Genomic DNA, 22,188 nt, shown 5'->3' with positions numbered 1-22,188 from the left:
AGCTATACCCCCACACACCCTAGGTCAGCTTCTCTTCCCTGTCTATTTGTAGTGACTCACTCCTAATAGGTTCCACCCATACTGGTTTCTGTGCGCTAAGCTCCTCCTTTCTTTCTATATTCACTTTTCATCAAACAAAAGACACCAGGGCAATACAGCTTGGGTCAGTTGGAGAAATACTTGGTCCTATTTGCTTTTTGATTGCATACTTGACACACCCTAGAAACTACAACCCAAAGGCTGAAAAGGAAACCAGTCCCATCCTGTAATGCAGAAAGCCTACACTTCATAAAAATGAATTGTAATAACCTTCTACTTTCTGACTGAATAGAACTATCAGGATGACACAATTCATGGACTAACCCACTGCCTCCCGACATACGTACAGAATACTGGATTTGAATTTGAGCTCTGCTACTGAAGAGCTTGGGCAGCCACAACCTCTTAGCTCATTCCTCATTTGTAAAATGAAAGAATTGGACCAGATGACCTTCTAAGTTTCCTTTCAGCTCTAAATGTATGAACCTGTGAATTCAGACTAGCCTGCTGAAGGGAAAGCCAGTTCCCAGGAAAGGAGGAGTTTCACATTTCTCTCCTCAGGCACACTTATCTTTAAGAAGCCCTTCTGGGGGCAGCTAGATGGCGCAGTGGTAAAGCACCAGCCTTGGATTCAGGAGGACCTGAGTTCAAATGTGGCCTCGGACACTTGACACTTACTAGCTGTGTGACCCTGGGCAAGTCACTTAACCCCCATTGCCCCGCAAAAAAAAAAAAAAAAAGAAGCCCTTCTTAGGGCAAACTTGAGGCCCTTCTTAGTGCCTGTCTTGTCCTTGATGAACAAGGAGAATGATTAGTCACTGTCACCCCATGAGCAGGGAGTCCTTGTCAACCCAGGGGCAAGAGTTTGGTTTCTAAGCCTGAGAAAGTACATAGAGAAAGTGTTCGAGTCCTTCATCATCCTTCCACTCTCTCCCTCTCCACCATCTTAGAGAAGGTCAGGAAATTTGACTTGCTTGACTTGCTTATCTAGGGGGGAAAACACAACATCAAAACATTTGGAGCCTCAGGTTGCTAAAAAATAAAGTAGAATCAAAATCAAATTTTATTTAAACGTATATAATGGGAAAGAGGGTAACGAATGAAGAGAAGAGGAGACCAGTGAGGTCAGGCTGTGCTAGAATAGTGGAAATGCGGTGACTTCTCCAAAAACTGATGTGCGCTGACGAAGGGCAGGGGTATTTCGACGATAGCCAAATCGCCCATTGTAACCCCTGATTGTTCTAAGATCTGCATTGTAGCTGTCATGGCCGGTCACCTGCTGAAGGGAGTGCCCTTTGGAAGGCAAAGAGAGGATAGTTAACTTTCCCAATTCAGCCAGTACCTCATCCTCTCCCTCCTGCACACAACCTCAATAAAGACAGAATGGGAAGCGAGCAGAGGTATGCTTGAGTGCTCAGAATTAGGGACAGATGGAGAGTGTTTTTAAAATATTCCAAGCTTTTGGAATGAAGCATTAAGGCCTGAGGATCATAGAGTCCAATCTCCAAATGCTAGAGATTGCTGGAGGTGTGGCAAGAGAGAAAGGGGAAAATTAAACAAATGCAAGGGGACTGGTGTATCTTAAGCATTCCTAAGGAGCAGGCAAATGAGTCTCATTCCTTTAATGGAGGTAATTATACATTTCTTCTTTGTTGAGTTGTCACTGGATCAGCTTGACCTTTGGTCAAAGGAACCCATAGATTAACCTGAAAGAAGGGAGAAGAGCTTCCCTTGACAAATGGAAGCTCTGTTCTCTGGAAGGATGTCATTTCCAGTGCTGCTGCTTGTGAAACTCCCTCATGGGGAAGGATACTAAATAGGTAGGAAGTAGCACAATTTTCCAGGTGGGGCCCTAAATGTTTAGGTTTCAGCCATGACCCTATTACACCATTCCCCTTCCCCCACAGCCCCACTTGTTTCCTTTAGGCTTCAATTCCCCCTGCCCAGTGCCACTCCCCCTCCCTCTTTTGGGAAAGTGAAGAGGCTCTTACCTGCCCCCGCCCAATTTCTCCTGTTCAGATACCTCTGTCCTGGCCCAAAGATGTGGAAGTAATCTACTATCCAGCCATCTTGACTTGTCCCACCATGTGTCTGAGGAGTTAGGGGGTGGAGGGGTGGAAAGAAAGTATAGAAGTTGTCACTTCTTCAGTGACAACACTGATTGCTCCTATCTCCCAGTGGTTTGAAGAGGGCAGAGCAGGGGCCACTAGGGTTTGGACACATTTATTGGGCAACCAGGTTCTTGCAGAGAGCTTAAGGCAGGCCACAGTATTTTCCAAACCATAGATAGCATTGTGACATAAGGGCCGTGTGTGTGTGTGTGTGTGTGTACACACCTGCATGTGCATATATATTTATAAACATATCTATAAACACATGCACACATATTGAGAAACATATAAAGATGTATCTATGGATTCAAAAGAGGCAGGTGGATGACTCATTGGATAGAAGTATAGTTCTGGGCCTGGAGTCAGAAAGAACTAAGTTCAAATTGAGCCCTAGATACTTACTAGCTGCGTGACTCTGGGCAAGTCACTTAACCTGTTTGCCTTAATCCACTGGAGAAGGAAATGGCAAATGTTTCCAATATCTTTGCCAAGAAAACCTCGTGGACCATACTGTCAGGAAGAGTCAGACACGACTAAACAATAATATGGGTTCAAAAATGAAACTTCTCATCCTTCCCCCTCCCCAAAGAAATGTACACACACAAATATGGCAAGCAATGGCATGGAATAGAATTTAGAAAGATCAGCCACTGTGGACCTACTTGGGATGTATGGTTTTCTTGAGATGTAACTAAGAGTCAAGACAGTTGTGAATTTCCCTTTCACCCATCAGTTCCTGGAATAATGCAGAATAACTGGGAATTTCCCCATTCTCCCATCTTCATGAAGTTCAACCTCCCCTCCCCACCCTTTTCCCTTAGGCTACCTAGAACTAGAGCTACAATTATGACGTCACAAGGTGGAGGCGATAGAACCCAGACGCTACTTTTCCTTTGTCCTGCCTCCTGACATCACATGTCTCCACTGTCTGGAGACTGTCTTTGGCCAACCCCCTGGGAGGGCAGGACCATGACGTCATAAAGGGCCTAGCAAATGATTGGAAAGCTTAATTCGAGAGTAAAAGATATGTGCCACCTCTTCTGGTTAACCCTTCAGCATCCGAAATAGGAATTTCCGAAATTGAGGGATTTCTAGATCGTTTTTCTTAAATTCCCTCTTCCTGCCCTCACAATTCCCCACCCAGTTACAAGTTTTTATTTTTGTGGTGGTGGGAGAAGAACGAGAGATTTATAAGATAGGATTGGGTTTTCCTGTCACCCATCTAAGGAATTAGAGAGGCTGGGGGAGGGGGAGGTGCATGGATGTTTTGTTGTGGGAAATTGAACTATAGGATGTTACTTCATCCTGGGCCGCTTCTGAGGGGCAGAGAGGGTGGGGTCTTTTTTGGGAACAGCAAGGGAAAGAGGACCCTCAAGGAGGCCTTTCTGCCTCTCTTCGATCTCTGCACCCTCTCACCTGGTCCGTCTTTCGCAACACGGACTGAACCACGGGAGATTGGAAGTAGGAGCGGGCGTGGACGTCCAGCTGTGCGTTATAAGGAGGTATAGCCGACCAGAGCTTGGGCAAGGTGCGTTCATAGGAGCTGGCCATGGAGCTCAACGCCACCCCATCTAGGATGAACTCCTTTTCCTGCCGCAGGGAGCGCTCCGACAGCCGCACCATCTCAGCGGGCCCAGCACCTGGGCCCCAGTGGAATTCCCTTTGCCAGGACCCTGAACAGTTCCAGGCCTTTCAGGCCCCGCCCACATTGTTACGTGATTCCAAGCCCCAGGCGCCACAAACCATTTCTGAACCACCCAGCCCAGGCACCCAAATTCCGAGGTTCTAGAAAGCTGTAAGGCTCTCAGCCACAGCTTACTGAAGGGCAGTCTGAAGACCTACAAAAGGCCAGAGGCAAACCTATTAGGGACGCTCCATTTAAATCTTGGTCTACGAATTCTGCCCTTTCTGGACGTAATAAAACCTGGACTCTCTTTACTGTAAACCTAAACAAACTGATTAACTCTGCTCTCTGGGGAAGCTGAAATAGAAAAGCACCCTCTAAGGACTCCCAGATTTCTACTGGAAGTTTTCCCCTCTCTTCCAAAGAAAGTTTTTTGGATGTATCTAGATTCTTGCTGAAGCTACTCATTTTTATCTGCAAATCAAATCAGTGCTGACAGAGATGAAATGGGTTATAATCCTGGGTGTTTCCTCCTCTATAAAATCAGGGGGTAAACCGCAGATGGTCCCATACAACTCTGACTGGAGCTGCCATAGCATGGCTAGTTCTTTTCATCCTACATCGTCAATTTAATATGCATTTATAAGCTACTCAGTGCCAAGTGCACAATGGCCAATTGAACAGCTCCTGCCATAAAGGCTTACACTTTAATGTAAAGCCCAGAGACCAAGGTCCCTGGGAAACTCTTCAAACGCAGACTTCCTTTTTCTTAGGTTATCTCTATTAAGGTATTTCCTACCTGGACAGTGCCTGATCACACCCATTATGTCCTTCGTATGTTGTCAAAAAATGTGGTATGGTAGACAGGATCAAGAATGGGCAGAATTCAGGTGTGGATGTTTTGAAGAGGAAGGCCAGATGGAAAGACAAGAAATAGCAAGATGGCCTTGTTTTAGAAGGTAGATGTGGAGTTAATGAGAAATGCCCAGGTCTTTCCCATTGCAAAAGCCTTACACTTGACCATACTGTCATCCCTTCAAGGGTTTCTTTCCTTTCACAGCCAAACTCCTAGAAAATGCTGGACTCTACATTCACTGCTACTTTTAAAGTTCTTAAATAGGGATTGTTTGGGATTTGTTCTTATGTGTCCAGAACCTAAACATAGGAACCACTTCTTCCAAGGTTATCAGTTTCTCAGTGTCTAATCTTGTTGGCCTTTACCGTCCTCATCCTCCTTTATTTTTATTGACTCAACCACCCCTCCAGAATTGTCTACCCATTTTCTTGACACTGATTTCTCTCATGTTGTCTGGCCTTCAGTGTCCTTTGCTGGATTATCATATATCCCACCTCCTGTCTTAGGCCCTTTTTCCTCTCTACATTCTGTCTTTGTGATCTCATCACCCTCTAATAGGTTCAATAACCATTATCCTCATCTCTCCTTAACTCCATTTCCACATCAGAGAATGATAGCTAAATGCCCGTTAGATTATCTCTAAATGGATATATTATGGAATCAAAAGAAATGTCTAGGGGCAGCTAGGTGTCACAGTGGATAGAGCACCGGCCCTGGAGTCAGGAGTACCTAAGTTCAAATCCAGCCTCAGACACTTAACACTTATTTACTAGCTGTGTGACCCTGGGCAAGTCACTTAACCCCAATGGCCTCACTAAAAAAAAGTCTAAAAAGTCACCATTATTCCAGTAACACATTTACAATCTCCATCATTCTTGAGTTCTTCCCTTCCCTTAACCCTCCTAATGACCAAATTCTATGAACATCTCACATTCCTCCACTTGATTTGGTACTTTCATTCTTTTCATCTTAAATTGTCAAAATAATCTTAAAGCACAGATTTGACTTCATCAGTATCCTGATAAGTAACTTTCATGAATTTTTTTCTCTAATACAAAACTACACTGCCTGGCCCTTAAAAACCCTTCTGGCTTTGTTTTATTTCATTATTCTTCACAAACACAAATATTTCAAGGCCAAACTAGTTTGACCCCATTACTTGGCATCCCATCTTTCACCTCTGGACCTTTGCAAAGGTTGTCTGTCCCCCAGGTTTACAATGCACTTTTCTGCACTTCTACCTTCTGAAATCTTACTTTTCGACTTCCCATTAAGAGATGTGTGAAAAAATGGATAAGTATGAATCTTTGTTCTTTCCTCTCTTCCTTTTTAACGAGGGAAGAAAGATTCTGTTACTTCTGTGGTTGTAAGCTTTCCCCCATCAAAGGATATCAATTTAGATTATATTAAATATTAAGCCCACATCACATTAATTTCTGCTGGTTTTGGGGTGTTTCAAGGCTTGTCCGTCACCTGAGGAACAGTATGGCTATTCAATAAAAATTTATTAAGTACCCACTATGTGCTGGGCACTTGACTAAGGGATACAAAGGTAAAAGACAGTCCCTGCCTTCCAGGAGCTCACAAAACAGGGGGAATAAGCTATACACAGGATAAATTGAAAATAGCTCTAACTCTCCCCTGAGCCCCCAGAGTCCATCCATTTATAGTATTTCCCAATGCCTGAAAAACATCTCTCCCAAACAACCCAGACTCACCTAAAACCCCCAGTCTTTCACAAATTAGCTACAGTCAGTATTTCTAGCTGGTATCCAACTACTCTATACACAAAGGAACTACTCTCTACTCTAATATGGGCTGCATTAACACACAAAAAAAACCCCTCAATCTATCAAATCACCAATCCCAGGAAAGCAACAGGGAAGAGAGCATGTGGTATAGAGCACTGACCTAAGATTACTTATTCAGTTCTTGTTTTTTATTGGCAGGTACTGGAGTGGTTTGCTATTTCCTTCTCCAACTCATTTTATAGATGAGATAACTGAGACAAACAGGGTGTTAAGTGACTTACCCAGAGTCCTACAGCTAGTAAATGTCTGAAACCAGATTTGAACTCAAGAATCTTCCCAACTCCAGGCCCAGTGCACCATCTATCTGCCCCTAAGATTATGTATCAGATCATATTTGTTCATCAGTCTAACCAAAGGTCAATGCTCTAATATATCATTGACACACTGGAGTGGATTTGAATCAACAGCAAGTGGATGGTCCTACTTTTGGATAATAGAAATTGCTTACCACAGGTGGGTCAACAACCCCAAACTGTAGAAGAAATACAGGCTAAGTTTTCAGATTTCAATGGTTTTGAAAAAAATCAAGGAAAAAGAAAGACACAAAGCAAGCAAGAAAGCAAATCAGTTGGCATTTTCATGAGGTGATTTTACAAGTGGGCTTTAGGAGAGAATCAAGCAATGCTTCCAGCATTAGATGCAATCCTAGGCCACAAGTCAGCACACTCCTTAGCAACAGGTCCTGTGATGGCTGAACCTACATAAGAGAAGAGGGGAAAAAAGCAAAAGCTGAACAGATGTTCCATCAAAGGAACTATCCACCCAACCACAGAAGAAACCAAAATCCCTACCTTTCATCTCGCCTTTATTGTTTACTATAACCCCTGCATTGTCTTCAAAGTATAGGAACACACCATCTTTTCTCCGATATGACTTCCGTTGCCTTATTACCACTGCTGGATGAACTATAGAGGAAAAACAAGGTCAAGGACAATCGCATCTCTAATAGAAAGTATTACAGAACAAGGGAGGAAATAGGCACATTCTCCTCCCTGGTCTCCTAGTTTCCTCAACCACAGATTACAAGCAATCTTTAAAGATCCTGGGAGTCTCAACATGTCTTATCTTTAGCAATAAATACCATTCATAGATCAGAAACCTGTAATTGTAAAGGACATTAAGAAATGATCCAAGTCCAACCCCTCTCCTTTCCCAAAAGAGGACCCATAAGGGTGAAGTGACTTCCCCAAAGCCACACACAGGTAGGTCCTAAGTTAAAAGAGTCAGGTTTTGAAACCTGATCCTGACTCCAAATGCAGTGGTTTCCTTTACCCCATGCTGCTTGGTTGTTGGTTCTCAAAACCTGTAAACTGAACAAATCTCTTCTGACTTAAGACTACTCAATTTTTAAAACACATAAGAGCTTTCCTTCAAAACTATCTGAACTCAAGTAGAGGGAATACTGTCTCAAATATTCTTTCCATTGAGGAAAAACTACAAAACAATTTTCTTAAACTCCTAAGAACAGAGTTCCTACCTCTGAGATGCTAACAATAATATACCTAGGGAAAGATCTAGAGAAAGGTTTTTCGTTGGGGGTCCAAGATCATTCCCTCAGAATGTGATATTTTAATACATTTGGTGTACAAACACATGCATTTTAAGTATTTAAAACTAGCATTCTGAGAAGGGATCTATAGGTTTCACCAATGTGCCAAAGAAATTAATGAGCCAATAAAGGCTATCAATCCTTGAAACTAAAGTACACACCATGAATATGGAAATACAAGTATACTAGTCTGGGATACAAAATAGAGAAAACTTAACTAGAACAAAGTTTATGTGGGTGGGTGTAGGGGGTCGCAAGAAACTTGGCAACAGTAAAAGGTTATGTGTAACTACTTTATATACCTATATACCCAGGGTCAAGTAAAAATTTCTTGGGTGAAAAACTTCTCGAGTGGAAAAAGTTTAAGAAGCCTTGGACTAGAACAGCCAGGGAAGGTTTCAAACAGGAGTGACAGATTGGCAAACTACAGCCTGAGGATCAAATCTGTCTCAGCAGCTAAGAATGATTTTTACTTTAAAATACAACAAAACTTTAAATGGAAAAAACACTCTTAACTTGGGCCAGTAGAGGAAGTTTTGCCAAACCATGCTCTAATACACTGATTTTTGAAGTCTATAGACTTGTCACACCACTGATTGAGACCAACAGCACATTCAACTGTCACCTCACCCAAAAGTGATGGTTGTTGTATTCTGCCCTTTCTGGACGACTTCCCAGGCCACAGAATAGAGACCCATAAAGTGCTTTTGAAAGGAATATGGCTCACCATAAGACCTTGACCCAAGTAGGAATGAGTAATAAATATCCAGACATTCTGGGAGACAAGGTTTGGAAAGTACCCTAATCTCCAAAATCAGATAAAACTCGTTATTCCTACATGTATGAAACAGGCGTGTAGAATGGATCTCAGAAACCCTAATTTTATGTATAACTCATTACTACTTCAAGATGTCTACAAAGTGCTCTCCTAGACCAGAATCCTATGATATATATAATTGAGGGACAGATACTGTCATTCATATTATGAACAGGGGGCAGCTAAGTGGCATAGTGGATAAAGCACCAGCCCTGGATTCAGGAGGACCCTAGTTCAAATTTGACCTCAGACACTTGACACTTACTAGCTTAGCTGTGTGACCCTGGGCAAATCACTTAACCCTCATTGCCCTGCCAAACAAACATTATGAACAGGTTCAGAGTGAAGTCAAAAGAACCTAGGTGGGTTGTGGAAAGGCCACAACTAAAACCCATTCCTTTAGGGAAGCAAAAATCTTAACACTTCATGGCTTCATGCCTTTTAAAAAACTGAAGCAAATACCTGGCACCCGCCTGGGGAACACGGAGTTGGTTTAAATAAAATTCCTTATGATGCAGTCAAACAATTTAGCCTCTTTCAGAACCCACTAATTATTACTGAGATCATAATCAGCAGAATCTTTATATTGCTCAACAGAAATGTGATGAGAGGCTTCTTTTTCTCCTGTATCCATTCTTTCAGAGCTTAAATTTCCCATCTTGAATGTGGACATTACCAGAGGGGTGCAGTCCACCAAGGCAAGCACCTTCGGAGTAGACACTGAAGCCTAACACTCCAGGGCCATAGTTATCTTGATACACTTGAAAATTTTTGCCAAACCATATATAGAGTAGGCCTTTCAATTCTCATCAAGAGAATGAAGGGGGGCAGCTAGATGATGCAGTGGATAGAGCACTGGCCCTGGATTCAGGAGGACCTGAGTTCAAATCTGGTCTTGACACTTGCTAGCTGTGTGACCCTGGGCAAGTCACTTAACCCCAATTGCCTCACCAAAAAAAAAAAAAAAAAAAAAAAAAAGAGAGAGAATGAAGGGAAGATTCTTTTTCCTCTACTCACCCTTCTTCCGGAGCTCTGGTTTCCCCTTTTTGACTGTGGCCATTACCATGTCACCCACACCAGCTGCAGGAAGCCTATTCAATCTTCCCTTAATTCCCTTCACAGAGATGATGTACAGGTTCTTGGCACCTATAAGGAAAAGGGGTATAGCAGTTTGGTTTTTTTGGGGAGCGGGGTTGCCATAAATGGCAACGAACCTCCACAAGACATTTATTCTTACCATTCAGCTGCTTCATGAAGTTAACACTGAATAACACACCTATATGGCTAGACGTATTTGTTACACCACTGATTGAAGCCAAACAGCACAAGCTGCCACTTCACCCAAAAGTAGTGTCATTTTCTTTACCCTTTCATGACGGCTCTATGGGTCACTACAAGAAGGCCCACTGAGTGCTTTTTGAAGGGAGGAGGTACAGCTGGACAGTCAAATGCTTCTCAATGCTTTGGGCATTTACCAAGATTATGGTTCAATCCAACAGGGGAATACTCACCTGTATTATCAGCACAATTGATAACAGCTCCCACTGGGAGACCCAATGAAATTCTGAACTTGGCTCCAGAAGACCCACCTCGTCCTAAGAAAGATAAACAGAGTAAACCCAGGGTTCAGAAAGCCTTTCTCCTAACTAGGCCTGTACTTATCAGAAAACTGCTTTTGGTTTTAGGCTTAGTTAGAATCAGAGACTTTTAGGTCAGAAAGGAACTCAGGAACCCATCTCATTTCTACAGATAACTCACTTTCACATTTGCGAATAGATTTTCCTTAGTATGGCCTTAGCCTTGGCTGTAAATGAGGGGTTTGAGCAGATGCCCCTAGGGTCCCTTCAGCTGTAGACAACTGATCTTGTAAAAACATTACACCAAACAGATCTAATTCCTGCCTGGGATGCCCACATCTCCTATGCAAGCTTGGCACTGAAAATACACTATACATAAGAAAACCTCAGGCTTCTATAAACAGAAGCCCTATTCAATTTACTAATTTACCGAGCATTTATTAAACCAGACCTGTGATAGGTATTAAAGACATAAAGAAAAAAAATAACAGTTCCAGTCCTCCAATTTATATTCTGAGGGAAAAAACACGTAAACTGACAACTAAATTGAAAAGGCCTCATGTTGGAGGTGGTACTTGAATTGAGCCTGGAAGGAAGCTACGGATTTTAAGAAGTTCACTCAAGGAGACAGTACATTCCAGCCAGAGAACCACATGAAGAATACAGGAAATTTCAAGTGAGACAGTAGAGTAGGTATAGAGAAGTAAGGGGCCTTTATTCTGGGCCAACAGTAAATCACATCAGTCTTTTGATCAGTGGAGAAATAAAGTTAGGCCCGTGCTTTTAGGGACCTCAATTTAACATCTGTGTGAAGGATCAACTGGAAAGTGTTAAAGATAGGAAGCAGAGAAAGAGAACTTGGGACTGCAATGGTCCAGAGCGATACGGTGGTCGTGCATGAAGAAGCGACATAACACCCTCCTCCCCAAAACAATAAATCCCCTAAGAGGGCAGTTGCATGATTCCCGCCCCACCCAACTTCCCTCTTACACACAGCTCGTTCCCCGAGCAGAAGCCCAGACACTCCAAGCTTTCTCCTACGGCGCCTCCCCCTTGGTCGCCTTTCCAGACTCCCCGCTCCGGCGGTTAAGGCAGGCGGGCTTGGCTCGCCTGCAACCCAGGCCCCCAAAGCCAACCCTTGAGAAGATTCCGAGTGGGCCAGAGCCCGAGCTCATGTGTCACTAGCGTCAGGAACCAGCTGAGCCCTTCCATCATCCCGCCGTGCTCCGACCTCCGGGGCCTTTCCACCGCCCTCTCTCAGGGCCAGGCCTTTCCCAATTGCGCCCCAAGAGAGCTAAAAGCCTTCGCTTTCCCATCCGGCGGCTCTCCGGCAGGCCCAAGACCCGAGAGCGACGGATGGCGTCGGATTCCCCAGCTCATGAAACTCACCTCGCTTAGACATCTTGGCTCCCGGAAAGGACGAAAGAGGGAGGAAACGCGAGGGACGTCGGGATATGAACGGAGAAGCTCCGCCTCGCCCCTTTTGTCACGTGACCTGGGGCCTGTTCCTTTACTCCGGAGGCGTGCTCCCATGTCACATGACTAGGAAAACCCGCTGGCGGTGCACTTTGGCACCCTCTGAAGCCTTGGTGGGGAAACTGCAGTTCGGAGGCAGTCCTTTCGCGTAGCGCGACCTTCCTTTTCTTATTTGAAGGTGTGGATGTGGATAGAGCACCGGCCCTGGAGTCAGGAGTACCTGAGTTCAAATCCGGCCTCAGACACTTAACACTTACTAGCTGTGTGACCCTGGGCAAGTCACTTAACCCCAATTGCCTCATCAAAAAAAAAAAAAGGTGTGGAATGTTGTATATATTGTTGTTCAATCGTTTTCAGTCGTCTCCGACTCATCGTAACCCTTTTTGGGGTTTTCTCGGCAAAGATACCAGAGCGGTTTGCCATTTTCTTCTCCATCTCATTTTCTCCAGCCCAGGAAGAAATTTAAACAAGATTAAGTGACTTGCCCAGGGTCACAATGCTAGTTAAGGCATAAAACAAAAGATATTACAAAGAATAAAACAAATAACAAAGAGAACAAAAAGATAATCCGGTAAAACCAATCACCCATCAACTGGATTTGAACATATACAACATTTATAGTAATAATTAATTAATCAATATGAACATTATACAATTATATACCAATAATTTACTTGAAATAAACATCATTTACACTATTTACTAATATAAATGTTATGTCATTTTTGTTAAAACGGTATATCATAAATGACATAATATGATCCTATTTTAATAAGTTTAAATTAAATTACATGATGATTTTATCACTCATACAAATGTTATAATTTCAATAAACTTATTTGTTATAGGGCCTAGCACCCCAGAAATTCTCATCAAAGAACCTTCTCCTTGAGAAACTAAACCAAAGGACAGACACACCTAAAGAGGTAAGTGGAACCTGATCAGGACTGAGCTTGCTCCAGGACCCCCACCCTTCATTCAAGTCTCCTCCCCCTCTGCGGAGATAAGATTAGGTGTGGCTGCTGCCTTTGTGGTGGGAGGAGGAGAGAGATGGTTTGAGAGATCTGCAGCCACCCCTCACCCAATTCCCCCAGCCACCACCAGGGGGGAGATGGTCCTCCCTCAATAAGAAAACTTTCCATAGTCAGACGCTGGGACCACCGTCAGACCTCTATAAACGTATCTGCTGGAGGAGATTGGTATCTCAGAGCCAAGCTCTGTGCCATGCCTTTCTCCCCATGAGAAGTACAAAGATTTCTCTCTTGGTTTCCCTTCCCCAGTCCCTAAATAAACTGTTATCTTATTCTATTGGATTTGTGTGCAAGGGGGTGTAATTTTTTAAAGAGGAATTCCTAAGGACCCCAAACCCCTACCCCTACCCCTACCCCAAACCCCCTATTCTATTTTCCCCATGACATAACTAATACATCATGTTTATATAATTTTCATGTTTGTTAATAGATTATTTATATTAATATGTTATTAATATAATGGGTGACTGTTTTTTACAGAATTTTCTTTTTTTTCTCTTTGCTGTTTCTGTTTTATTCTTTGTAATTTCTTTAGCTTTGTGTCTCACTGTAACAACAGGCTGGCTCCTTGGGCAGGGTAAGAAGAGATCAATATTCAGAAATGAAGGTGGTGTCAAAACAAAAGACAGATTTTAAAAATCAGTATTGTGGTGAAAGAGAAATAGGAATTAATTCAGTTTAGCTCAACAAGACTTTAATAAGCTAGGTGCTGGAGATACAAAGACAAAATGGAAAACAATTCCTCCCCTCAAGAAGCTTACATTCAGCTTTTGAGGGAACAGTTAGAACAGACCCAAGAAATGTCATCTAGGCCCTTCCAGTTCTATTGAATATCTTACATTATTCCAGATGAGATAATATATGCAAATCGCTTTGAAAATTGTGCTGTATACATGTCGAATACTGGTCATTTATTAATTTGAGACTGGATAATTGCCGCAGTGGTGTAGATCCAGCCTACTCCAGCTCAGTCCTTCCCCATGCTTTAGTAGATTTTCATGAGTCACTTGTTACTTGGAAATATGTCTTTACCTGAGCACTGTTCCACCTGAGGTCCTGACAGAGATTATGCTTTACTGGTAGCCAGTTCAAGAACTCAGGGCTCATTTCCACTCTCAAAACGTTGGAGGAGTCAGGTTTGTACTATACACTGACGTGTTCACCTACACTTTTCTAGTACAGGTCATATAAACTTCTATCAATTGACCTTGGACTAAGTAATACCTCAGGATTGTTGGTGTATCGGCATTTGGAACGAAAATCCTCCATGGCTTTACATTACTTAAGCAATTAAAACAGACACTTATTTAGGGGGCACCCGGATTTGAACCGGGGACCTCTTGATCTGCAGTCAAATGCTCTACCCCTGAGCTATACCCCCTGCGACAATTCTACTCATTGGTGTTGCTTAAATGGCAGTCTGAATGAAAAACGTTCTTATTTTGTGTAATAAAATTGGTTCCATTTCCCTAGACTCAGAGGACAGATAATTCAATTTTTAAAGTTTTTTTTGTTGTTGCTCCTCTTTCCATTTGACTTTTTTTTTTTAGTTAATGTGTATTTTGTTTTCCTCGTTCTGTTCACTTTATAAAATCCAGTTTTTAGCACCGAAGAAATGGAGTCCGTCCCCAACAGACAGGTCAAATGGAAAGTAGAGGGAGTACCACCTCCTTATTTGATTGTTGTCCTCTTCTGTGGGGAAGATCTTCATTTCTAATCTCCACCTTACTGCCTTGCACACTGGATTTCATTTCCATTAGGGGTTAAGGTAGCTGGGAAGTTCTTTGAGCCTAAATTCCATCCTACTGTTTCACTTTACTTTGTTTCCACCAATGGTGAAAGTCCAAGACCCAGAATTCTCTCTGAGAAAAATTTCCATTGGTATAGTCCTGACCCTGGCTTATTGGCATTGCAATTTTCTCCATTACTTAGTATACCTTCAAAGTATAGCTAGAGAGTGTTGGGAACTCTGATCTGGGCCACTACAAATTTATTGTCCAACTTGTACAGAACCCTCCCTGATTTTCGACAATCTTTTTGTTTATTTCATTGAATTCTTCTTACTCACAACAGCAGGATTACTTTAACCCCGCCCCTCCTCATCTTTCACTTTTGGCACAAGGCCTCAAATTTTACTTTCCTGATATTTGAATAATCAGGTATTAAATCTCCATGTCTACTTCCAAATATCTCTCTACACAAATCTTTATTTTCTCAGAGAAAGAGGTGTCACTTATGAATCCTGGTGATCTCATCCCTCCTCGCTCCCTTAGTTATGTCTGTCCTCTGAGTCTCTTTGTGTTTTTCTTTCCTAATGTCCCCTGCAGCCCCTCCTTAAAGGAGGAGGTTGAAGGTTGTACTAGATGTCCATCTCTAAATTTATTGTTAATATTTCCTTCTTAATCCTTGCTTCAGATATGTAAGTCTTCAAAACTTTGACATTTCTTTGCTGCTCATTCTTTTTAAAACTCTTCCATTTTAGTATAACTGCTCTCCCAAAGTTTACCAAAGATTTATGAAAACCAACATTCTTTTTTATTTTTTATTCCTTTCCCTTATAATCCAATGAATATTTAGTTTAAAAAAATCATAAAAATATTTCATTGTTTTCCAGTTACATGTAAAGATAGTTTTCAATATTTGTTTTTATAAGATTTTGAGTTCCAAATTTTTCTCCCTCCCTCCCTTCTCTCACCTCTCCCCAAGACAGAAAGCAATCTGATATAGTTTATATATGTATGATCACATTAAACATATTTCTGCATTAGTCATGTTGTGAAAGAAAAATCAAAACAAAGGGGAAAAACCTCAAAAGAGAAAAAACAAAAACAAAAGTAGAAACAGTATGGTTCAATCTGCATTCAGAATCCACAGTTTTTTTTTTCTGGATGTGGAGAACATTTCCCATCATGAATTCTTTGGAATTGTCTTGTTTCTGATCCCTTCTTGAAGGTAATTTCTTTTCTTTGGTTTCCTGATTGCATTGATTTTTGTCTTTGCAAAATATTATTAATTTAATGTTAAAACTATCCATTTTACTTCCTATGATCCTCTCTATCTCTTGGTTGGTCATAAATGCTTCCCTTATCCATAGATCTGATAGGCCATTTTCCCTCATACTTCCCTAATTTGTTTAAGATATCCCCCTTTATGTCTAAATCATGCACCCATTTGGGGTTTATCTTGGTATATGTTGGTCTAAGCCTAGTTCTTGCCAGACTATTGGTCTACGTCTAGTTCTTGCCAGTTCTGTTTTTCCCACCAGTTTTTGTCCAATAGTGAGTTCTCGTCACCAAAGCTTAGATCTTTAGATATTAGATTACTATGGTCATTTCAATGTATATTTCATACTATTACACTGATCAACCACTCTATTTCTTATCTGTACCAGATTACCACTTTGTAATGTGATTTTAAATCTGGTAGTACTAGATTGACTTCCTTCCCTTTTTTATTGATTCCCTTGATATTCTTGACCTTTTATTCTTCCAGATGAATTTTGGTATTATGTTTTGAATCTATAAAATAATTCTTTGGTGGTTTGATCACAGTGCTTTGCACACAGTAATGATGGCCACTATTCTCTGCTCTCCTCTAGTAGTTATTACCTGTACTTACCTGTAACTTTGGCACTTACCCTGGTTGGTCTTGTTAGTTATTTGTCTGTCTGGATCATAAACTCCTTGAGGTCACGGTCCACGTTCTTTGTCTTCTTCTTCTAATCCTTCTCAGTGCCAACTGCTTTCCTTTTAGGTTGTATGGGCTCAGTACCTAATAGGTGAATAGCTGACTGAGTTACTAAAAGCCATTTTCTTACTTGCTATATGACCATATAGTATGAAGTTAGTCTTTTTGTCTCAGATCGAGAGGAAGTCATTTAAATCTTTCCTCACCTACATTTGGGTTAAGTCAATTTATTTGTTGCTATTTAAAAAGAAACGGGCCCTGTATGCAAGTTTGGTGACCTGTAGCTCTTAAAGACTTCACGTCTTGCCTTGATTTTTTCATCTGTCAAATGGATAAAAAGTAACTATATATCTAAGAGGCTTTACTTGCTCCGAAGCTCAGGTTTGTTTTCTTTGGCAGACAGCATGAGGAAACCATTCCTGTCTAGTCCTGGTATAGCCTTTGAAAATAAGACTTTATTTTGCTAGTGCCCAGGGGAAGAAAGGTTCCAGGATTCCAGAAAAGAAAACTGGGGAAGCCGTTTGATGAGAACAGTAACTGTAATAATACCTCATCTATTCTCTTTACCGTTTGTTATCTCAGATGTTCTCACACAATCTTGTGAGTCAGACAGAACAGGGATTTTTATCCTCAATTTACACATGTTGGAGATGAAGTTAATGTTTTCAAAATCTGTTATTTGGGATTTTAAATCTTGTCTCTACATTGGGGGATCTAATGATATATTTGAGCGGGAAAATCTTTTTCGACTGAAATGAAACTTACGCGTAAGGACTTTGCAGTTGCTGGAAAGCGATTGTGTGACCCTTACCAGCAGAGGGGGTATAGCTCAGTGGTAGAGCATTTGACTGCAGATCAAGAGGTCCCCGGTTCAAATCCGGGTGCCCCCTTCACTATAACTTTTGCGTTTTCTTTGGCTGGTTTCAAATACTAAATCAACCCTCTAAAAGACAAACAAATCTCCCTCCCCCGCCAGCCCCCCGCGGACTCTGATGCCAGTTCCAACGCAAACGAGAAACCCGATCAATGGAGTTAATTCGACAGTCTACAGATATAGAACAAATGATCTCGTTGACCTGAAGAGAAGGCCGAGAAAAACAGGATAATTTGTGATTCTATAACCATTCAATTTTGATTGTCACGTCCTGAGATTGCTCCAGATTCCCCACCGCCTGTACTTCGGAGATCAGGAAAGACGGAGCATCCGGAGAATGGGGGTACAAAAGCAGAGCAGAGGGCCACATTCACATTTGGGTGGACCCCCAGCTGTTATCACCAGGCTCCTGGGCAGGATCTATAGCGTGTGGGTGGGGGCGGTGCTCTGTTTACTATAGAAAAAAAAAAGAGCCCAGCATGGTTTTATATTTAAATTTAACCTACAACTTACTAGTTGTGTGACCCTGGGCAAGTCACTTAACCCCAATTGCCTCACCCCCCCCCCAAAAAAAAATTTAACCTACAAATCTTTCCCTCATCCTCCTCCTTCACCAAAACCAAGTATGTGGGGCTGCTCTTCTATCTTTCCAGGACACCCCACTTTGGCTGCATGTTGACCTTCTGTGGTCAACATAAGTAAATAAATAAATATACTATCTATATAAGATGTAGAAAGAACATATATATTCGTATAAATATGATTTATACTTATAACTATCTATCTGTCCATCCATCTATCTATCTAAATTTTATGTGTCCCTTGTCCCAAAACTCATTGGTATGGAATCTCCTTTTTGGTGGAGATGATTACATATTTATTAACCTATGTATATAAAGATATAATATGAGTGTGTGTGTGTGTGGGGGGCAGCTAGTGGCAAGAGCATTGGGCTGCATCTGGCCTCAGACACTAGCTGTGTAACCCTGGGCAAGTCACTTAACCTTCTTTGTGTTAGTTTCCTCAGGTGTAAAAATGGGCTGGAGAAGGAAGGAAATGGCAAACCATTCCAGTATCTTTGCCAAGAAAACCACAGATGGGGTCATGAAGAGTCAGACAGGACTGAACAAATTTGTTTCCCCTGTAGAATGTAAGCCCCTTGGGGAGAGTAACTATTCTTTGCTTGTCTTTGTATCCACCCAGCTCGGTTGCCTGGCACATTACATGCTTGTTAATTGCTGTAGCCTAGCTTATTTTTTTTTGCTATTTACTGTAATCAGAAGAATTAGAGGAGGAGGCACATAATTAGATCAGCTTGGATTCCTTAAACCTGGCTTTGGGAAAAGACCCAGGGTAGGTAGAGGGGAACATTCCTGGGTTTCCAGGTAAAGTAATTCTGCAATTCTCACTAGGAACATTGTCAAGGGAGTTGAAGAGTAACACCTGTTTAATGGGTGGAGTTGGTAGTTCAGAGGAACAATTCCTGCTTCCTAAATGATGAAGCCATGAGTCTAAGTCCTTTGGAGATCTCGAGGAGTAGGAAAGCAAAAGCACGGGGAAGAATTATGAATGTTTTTTTTAACAAGGCAATTAGCCACTCTTGATTTTCAATTTCAGAAATCGGTCCCGATGGTTCTGCTGGGTTTATTGGTTCTCCTTATAGGGCTGAGAGGGTGTTTTTCCTAATAGAATGGGAGGGTATGTGGAGGAGCTTTATTATTTTTTTCTGCTGTTTGGGTGGAAAGCAAAGTAATAAGCATGGAAAGAATGCAGCATCACATTCCCATGGGCCGGGTGAGAGATGACAGTCTTGCTCTGGATTTAAAATAACGCGGTTGACCTCTAACCCAGGAAGCATGCTCCACTCCTTCCCTTATTTTTTCCCTTTTTTGGGGGCAAAAATGCAGTAGGAGAAAGAATAGTCATGGCTGTGGATTGTTTAGGGTCTCTTGCTTCTCCCGCCTCCTATATTTCCCCAGGATAATAATAATGATAACCATATAAGCCTTCCATTGCCACTCCATCACCATAGTGATAAGATTAATCAACGGGGTTAGTATTTTAATGAGTTTGCATTTGGTTTACCTGAGTTATGTTTTTCATGAAAGCATTGCCACAAAGTAATAATCCTTTGTGTGAACGACACTTTTAACTTTCCCTGTATGGTTTGATTTTTAAAGAAACCCTTTCCTCTCTCATCTCCACCTCTTGGCTTCCACAGAAGCTCCCTGAGGGTGGAGGCGGTTTTTTCTTTTTTCTTTTTTGCCTTGCTTTTTATCTCCAGCGCTCAGCACAGCGACTAACACACAGTAGGCGCTTCGTGTGGGTTGACTGATGGGACTACTATTGCCTGATAGGGAGCAAGGGAAATTTCACACGGCCCTTATCTTCTCTTTCTCATCAGCTACTAAGCAAGGAACCAGAGGGGTAAAGAGAATAGGAAGGAAGTGGAAATTAGAGGTGAACCGAGGTTTGGGCTTCGCTGTGGATTTCGTGGAGAAGCGTGACCCTTCTGGCTACGGGTAATCGGGGAATGTAGGCATGGCTCTCTCCTCCCCCAACCTCCGCCCCCCTCCACGCGGTACTCTGAATCCGGAATTGAAGGCCTGCAGCAGGCTTGCAAGATAGCCCAGTAGTTTCAAAACCTTTGAGAGTGCAAAGTCCATGCTTGATTGCCTCCTTCGCCAGGTAAAAAGCCAAATAGAAAGCCTTTTCCAGGGAGACTTAGTCAGTCACGGTTAGGGGAGCAATAAAAGCGTCCTGAATTCTTTTCCTTCGAACCTATGGCATAATTTTAAGACACTGTTCTTGAGACAGGATCCTAATTAGAATAATAAATTATTCAATGAGAAGAATAGGAAAAAGAACGGAAGGGGGCACCCGGATTTGAACCAGGGACCTCTTGATCTGCAGTCAAATGCTCTACCACTGAGCTATACCCCCAGCGCTGATTGGTGTTTTGGAAGTAACTCTTTTCAGCCAGGAGAGACGATCATTCCTGCTACAGCTGCTGGCCATATAGGGTGGGCGGGAGAAGGAAGCCAGAGGTTATCTTGAACCCAGAAAAAGTGGCTTCACAGGGAGTTCCTGAAGGTCAGGGTGAAGTTCTCGACCTGGCAGAGATCTCGGTCCTATAAGGCGCAAAGTGCATTTGCGGTTTGGTTGAGGTGCTGCTAGAGGGGTGTGTCAGGGAGAGACACCTCCCTCACTCCCCCCCCCCCCAACCCCCAGCACGCTCCAGTTTATGGGAGTGGGGAGAAAGGACCTCTCCTCATCCACGCAGGAAGTCCAACATGGGTGTATGAATGTGTGAGTGTGTGTGTTGCTCCGGATTCCTTGGGGTCGGCGCCCCGCCTCCTTCGGCCCCTCTCCCCTCTCTTCCCGGGCTCGCCCCCGTGCCTCTCCGTGAGCGCGCCTCGCGAGCGCGCCTCGCTCGATCCCCAACCTTCCCTTGGAGCGCGCCCCCGTGTCGGCGGCAGCGGCCGCGCGCTCCCCGCCCCGGTGCAGCCCCTCCTCCCGGCCGTGTTTATTAGGGGAAGCAGGGCGGAGGCGGAGGCCAGTTCCCCAGCTCCAGCCGCCGCCGCAGCACCCAGCCTGCCTGGGGAAGGAGGGAAGGGAAGAGGGAGGGAGAGCACCAGACCCGAGAGCTTGGGTGCCCCTGGCCCGCTCCTCCCGCAACCATGAACCCCAATTGCGCCCGGTGCGGCAAGATCGTGTACCCCACGGAGAAGGTGAACTGTTTGGACAAGGTGAGCGAGCTGTAGTCGTTGCTGTTGCCGCCGCCGCCGCCAGGCTGCCCCCCCGGGCTGCATCCCAGAGAGCCGGGCGGGGCTCGGGGAGGAGCGCAGCCGGAGCCCGGTCCCTGCGTGCAGCCTCTCTGCAGGGTCCTGGACGAGCTGAGGGGCCGCCTCCCCTCCTCCCCCAGCTCGGACAATTTAAGGGGGCGGAGAGGGGGACGTGGGGTGCAGGATCTCTGCGGGGATCAGCGGGGAGGATACCCAGCCTGCCTGGGAGCAGCTCCTGCTCCAGTCGTTGGGATTTGGGGTTGGGGGCGGGATGCTTCCTTCTGTGGGGTCGCAGTGGAGGGGGATGTCCATGCCTGCCCAGGGGCCGCTCCGGGAGGCGGCGTGGGCTCGGGATGCTGAAGCTGGGGGTGGGGAAGGGCTCCAGTTTGCTAAAGGGAGAGGGGCAGGGGAGTCAGGCTGTGGGATTTTCGGGGGACCAGACTTGAACCCCTCGTCCCCGGGCTCCCCCGGGCCCCGGGAAGGAGCCGCTCCCTCTACCGCGCTGAGCGCCAAGTAGGCGGAAGCGCCGGGCTGGGGGAAGGGGGGCGGGGCAGAGACTGGGGGGGCCCCGTTACACTATCCCTTTTGGGTGTCTGTTTCCCCCCCCACAATTTATGGGCTCTAAGCTGGGAGCCAGCGATGGAAACTGAGCACAAGAATGGGTTTATCCCGGGTGTTTGTGTGTGTGGGAGGGGGTCCCTAAATAAGAGCCTCTTCTACAGGAAAGGCCGACTGAAGCACACTCCCACCCCCCACCCCCCGGTTCAGAACTCCCTCTTCTCGACTTCCTCTTACCCCCAAAGGGTGAAACCCTCAAACTAGTTGCAGCCTGGAGCTAGAGACTGTGGCTAGGCCTTTTGGATGCCCAATCGGAGTAGATGGGTATGAGGGGAAGAATGGGGTGGGGGGGGGCGGTTGTCCTCAGGTGGGGTCAGGGAGCTTGGTTATAGA

The 22,188-nt window shown here is 43.9% G+C and overlaps 3 protein-coding genes and 5 non-coding genes across 9 annotated transcripts in view; 2 read left to right on the top strand and 6 right to left on the bottom strand.

Annotated features, from left to right (window-relative positions):
• Positions 1–1,118: 1,118 nt before the first annotated feature.
• C4H17orf98 (chromosome 4 C17orf98 homolog) lies at positions 1,119–6,852 on the bottom strand. Its single transcript, XM_044005433.1, has 3 exons — positions 3,567–6,852; positions 2,031–2,130; positions 1,119–1,332 (listed from the first exon to the last, which is right to left on the bottom strand). Exons 1-3 carry the CDS (start codon positions 3,771–3,773, stop codon positions 1,175–1,177), a joined length of 465 nt encoding a protein of 154 aa, XP_043861368.1. The 5' UTR covers positions 3,774–6,852; the 3' UTR covers positions 1,119–1,174.
• Positions 6,853–7,000: 148 nt separating this feature from the next.
• RPL23 (ribosomal protein L23) lies at positions 7,001–11,877 on the bottom strand. The gene is made up of 5 exons (XM_044005432.1): positions 11,774–11,877; positions 10,319–10,402; positions 9,825–9,953; positions 7,233–7,346; positions 7,001–7,138 (listed from the first exon to the last, which is right to left on the bottom strand). The coding sequence occupies exons 1-5, from the start codon at positions 11,784–11,786 to the stop codon at positions 7,056–7,058; spliced, it is 423 nt and encodes a 140-aa protein (XP_043861367.1). The 5' UTR covers positions 11,787–11,877; the 3' UTR covers positions 7,001–7,055.
• On the bottom strand, positions 8,570–8,707 carry LOC122727118. The gene has a single exon (XR_006353072.1). It is a non-coding gene; the product is annotated as a small nucleolar RNA SNORA21 (small nucleolar RNA).
• Positions 10,100–10,233, bottom strand: LOC122727117. The gene has a single exon (XR_006353071.1). It is a non-coding gene; the product is annotated as a small nucleolar RNA SNORA21 (small nucleolar RNA).
• Positions 11,878–14,200: 2,323 nt separating the features above from the next.
• Positions 14,201–14,272, bottom strand: TRNAC-GCA. The gene has a single exon. It is a non-coding gene; the product is annotated as a tRNA-Cys (tRNA).
• Positions 14,273–17,396: 3,124 nt separating this feature from the next.
• Positions 17,397–17,468, top strand: TRNAC-GCA. The gene has a single exon. It is a non-coding gene; the product is annotated as a tRNA-Cys (tRNA).
• Positions 17,469–20,323: 2,855 nt separating this feature from the next.
• TRNAC-GCA lies at positions 20,324–20,395 on the bottom strand. Its single transcript has one exon. It is a non-coding gene; the product is annotated as a tRNA-Cys (tRNA).
• A 541-nt stretch (positions 20,396–20,936) lies between these two features.
• LASP1 (LIM and SH3 protein 1) overlaps positions 20,937–22,188 on the top strand; it is a 67,909-nt gene continuing 66,657 nt past the window's right edge. The window contains exon 1 of one of the 2 annotated variants that reach the window (XM_044002889.1): positions 20,937–21,201. In XM_044002889.1, the coding sequence (XP_043858824.1) occupies positions 21,133–21,201 (69 nt within the window). In that variant the 5' untranslated portion in view covers positions 20,937–21,132. Of the gene's footprint in view, positions 21,202–22,016; positions 22,120–22,188 lie in introns of those variants that run through there. The other variant, XM_044002890.1, reaches the window with a different exon arrangement.

Source organism: Dromiciops gliroides, chromosome 4 (genome assembly GCF_019393635.1).
Source record: "Dromiciops gliroides isolate mDroGli1 chromosome 4, mDroGli1.pri, whole genome shotgun sequence".
In the NCBI taxonomy this organism is placed as follows: Eukaryota; Metazoa; Chordata; class Mammalia; order Microbiotheria; family Microbiotheriidae; genus Dromiciops; species Dromiciops gliroides.
Note: the sequence above shows the minus strand (reverse complement) of the source record. Positions and strands in the feature narration are given on the sequence as shown.

Excerpts from the sequence above, each read along its gene's own strand:
- RPL23 (XM_044005432.1), bottom strand. Across the intron at positions 9,954-10,318 it reads CAATTGTGCTGATAATACAG|GTGCCAAGAACCTGTACATC; the intron begins GTGAGTATTCCC and ends TTTTCCTTATAG. Across the intron at positions 7,139-7,232 it reads CAATAAAGGCGAGATGAAAG|GTTCAGCCATCACAGGACCT; the intron begins GTAGGGATTTTG and ends TCTCTTATGTAG.
- C4H17orf98 (XM_044005433.1), bottom strand. The coding sequence starts at position 3,773 with ATGGTGCGGCTGTCGGAGCGCTCCCTGCGGCAGGAAAAGGAGTTCATC. Across the intron at positions 2,131-3,566 it reads TGTTGCGAAAGACGGACCAG|ACACATGGTGGGACAAGTCA; the intron begins GTGAGAGGGTGC and ends CTAACTCCTCAG. Across the intron at positions 1,333-2,030 it reads GAGAAATTGGGCGGGGGCAG|GGCACTCCCTTCAGCAGGTG; the intron begins GTAAGAGCCTCT and ends TGCCTTCCAAAG.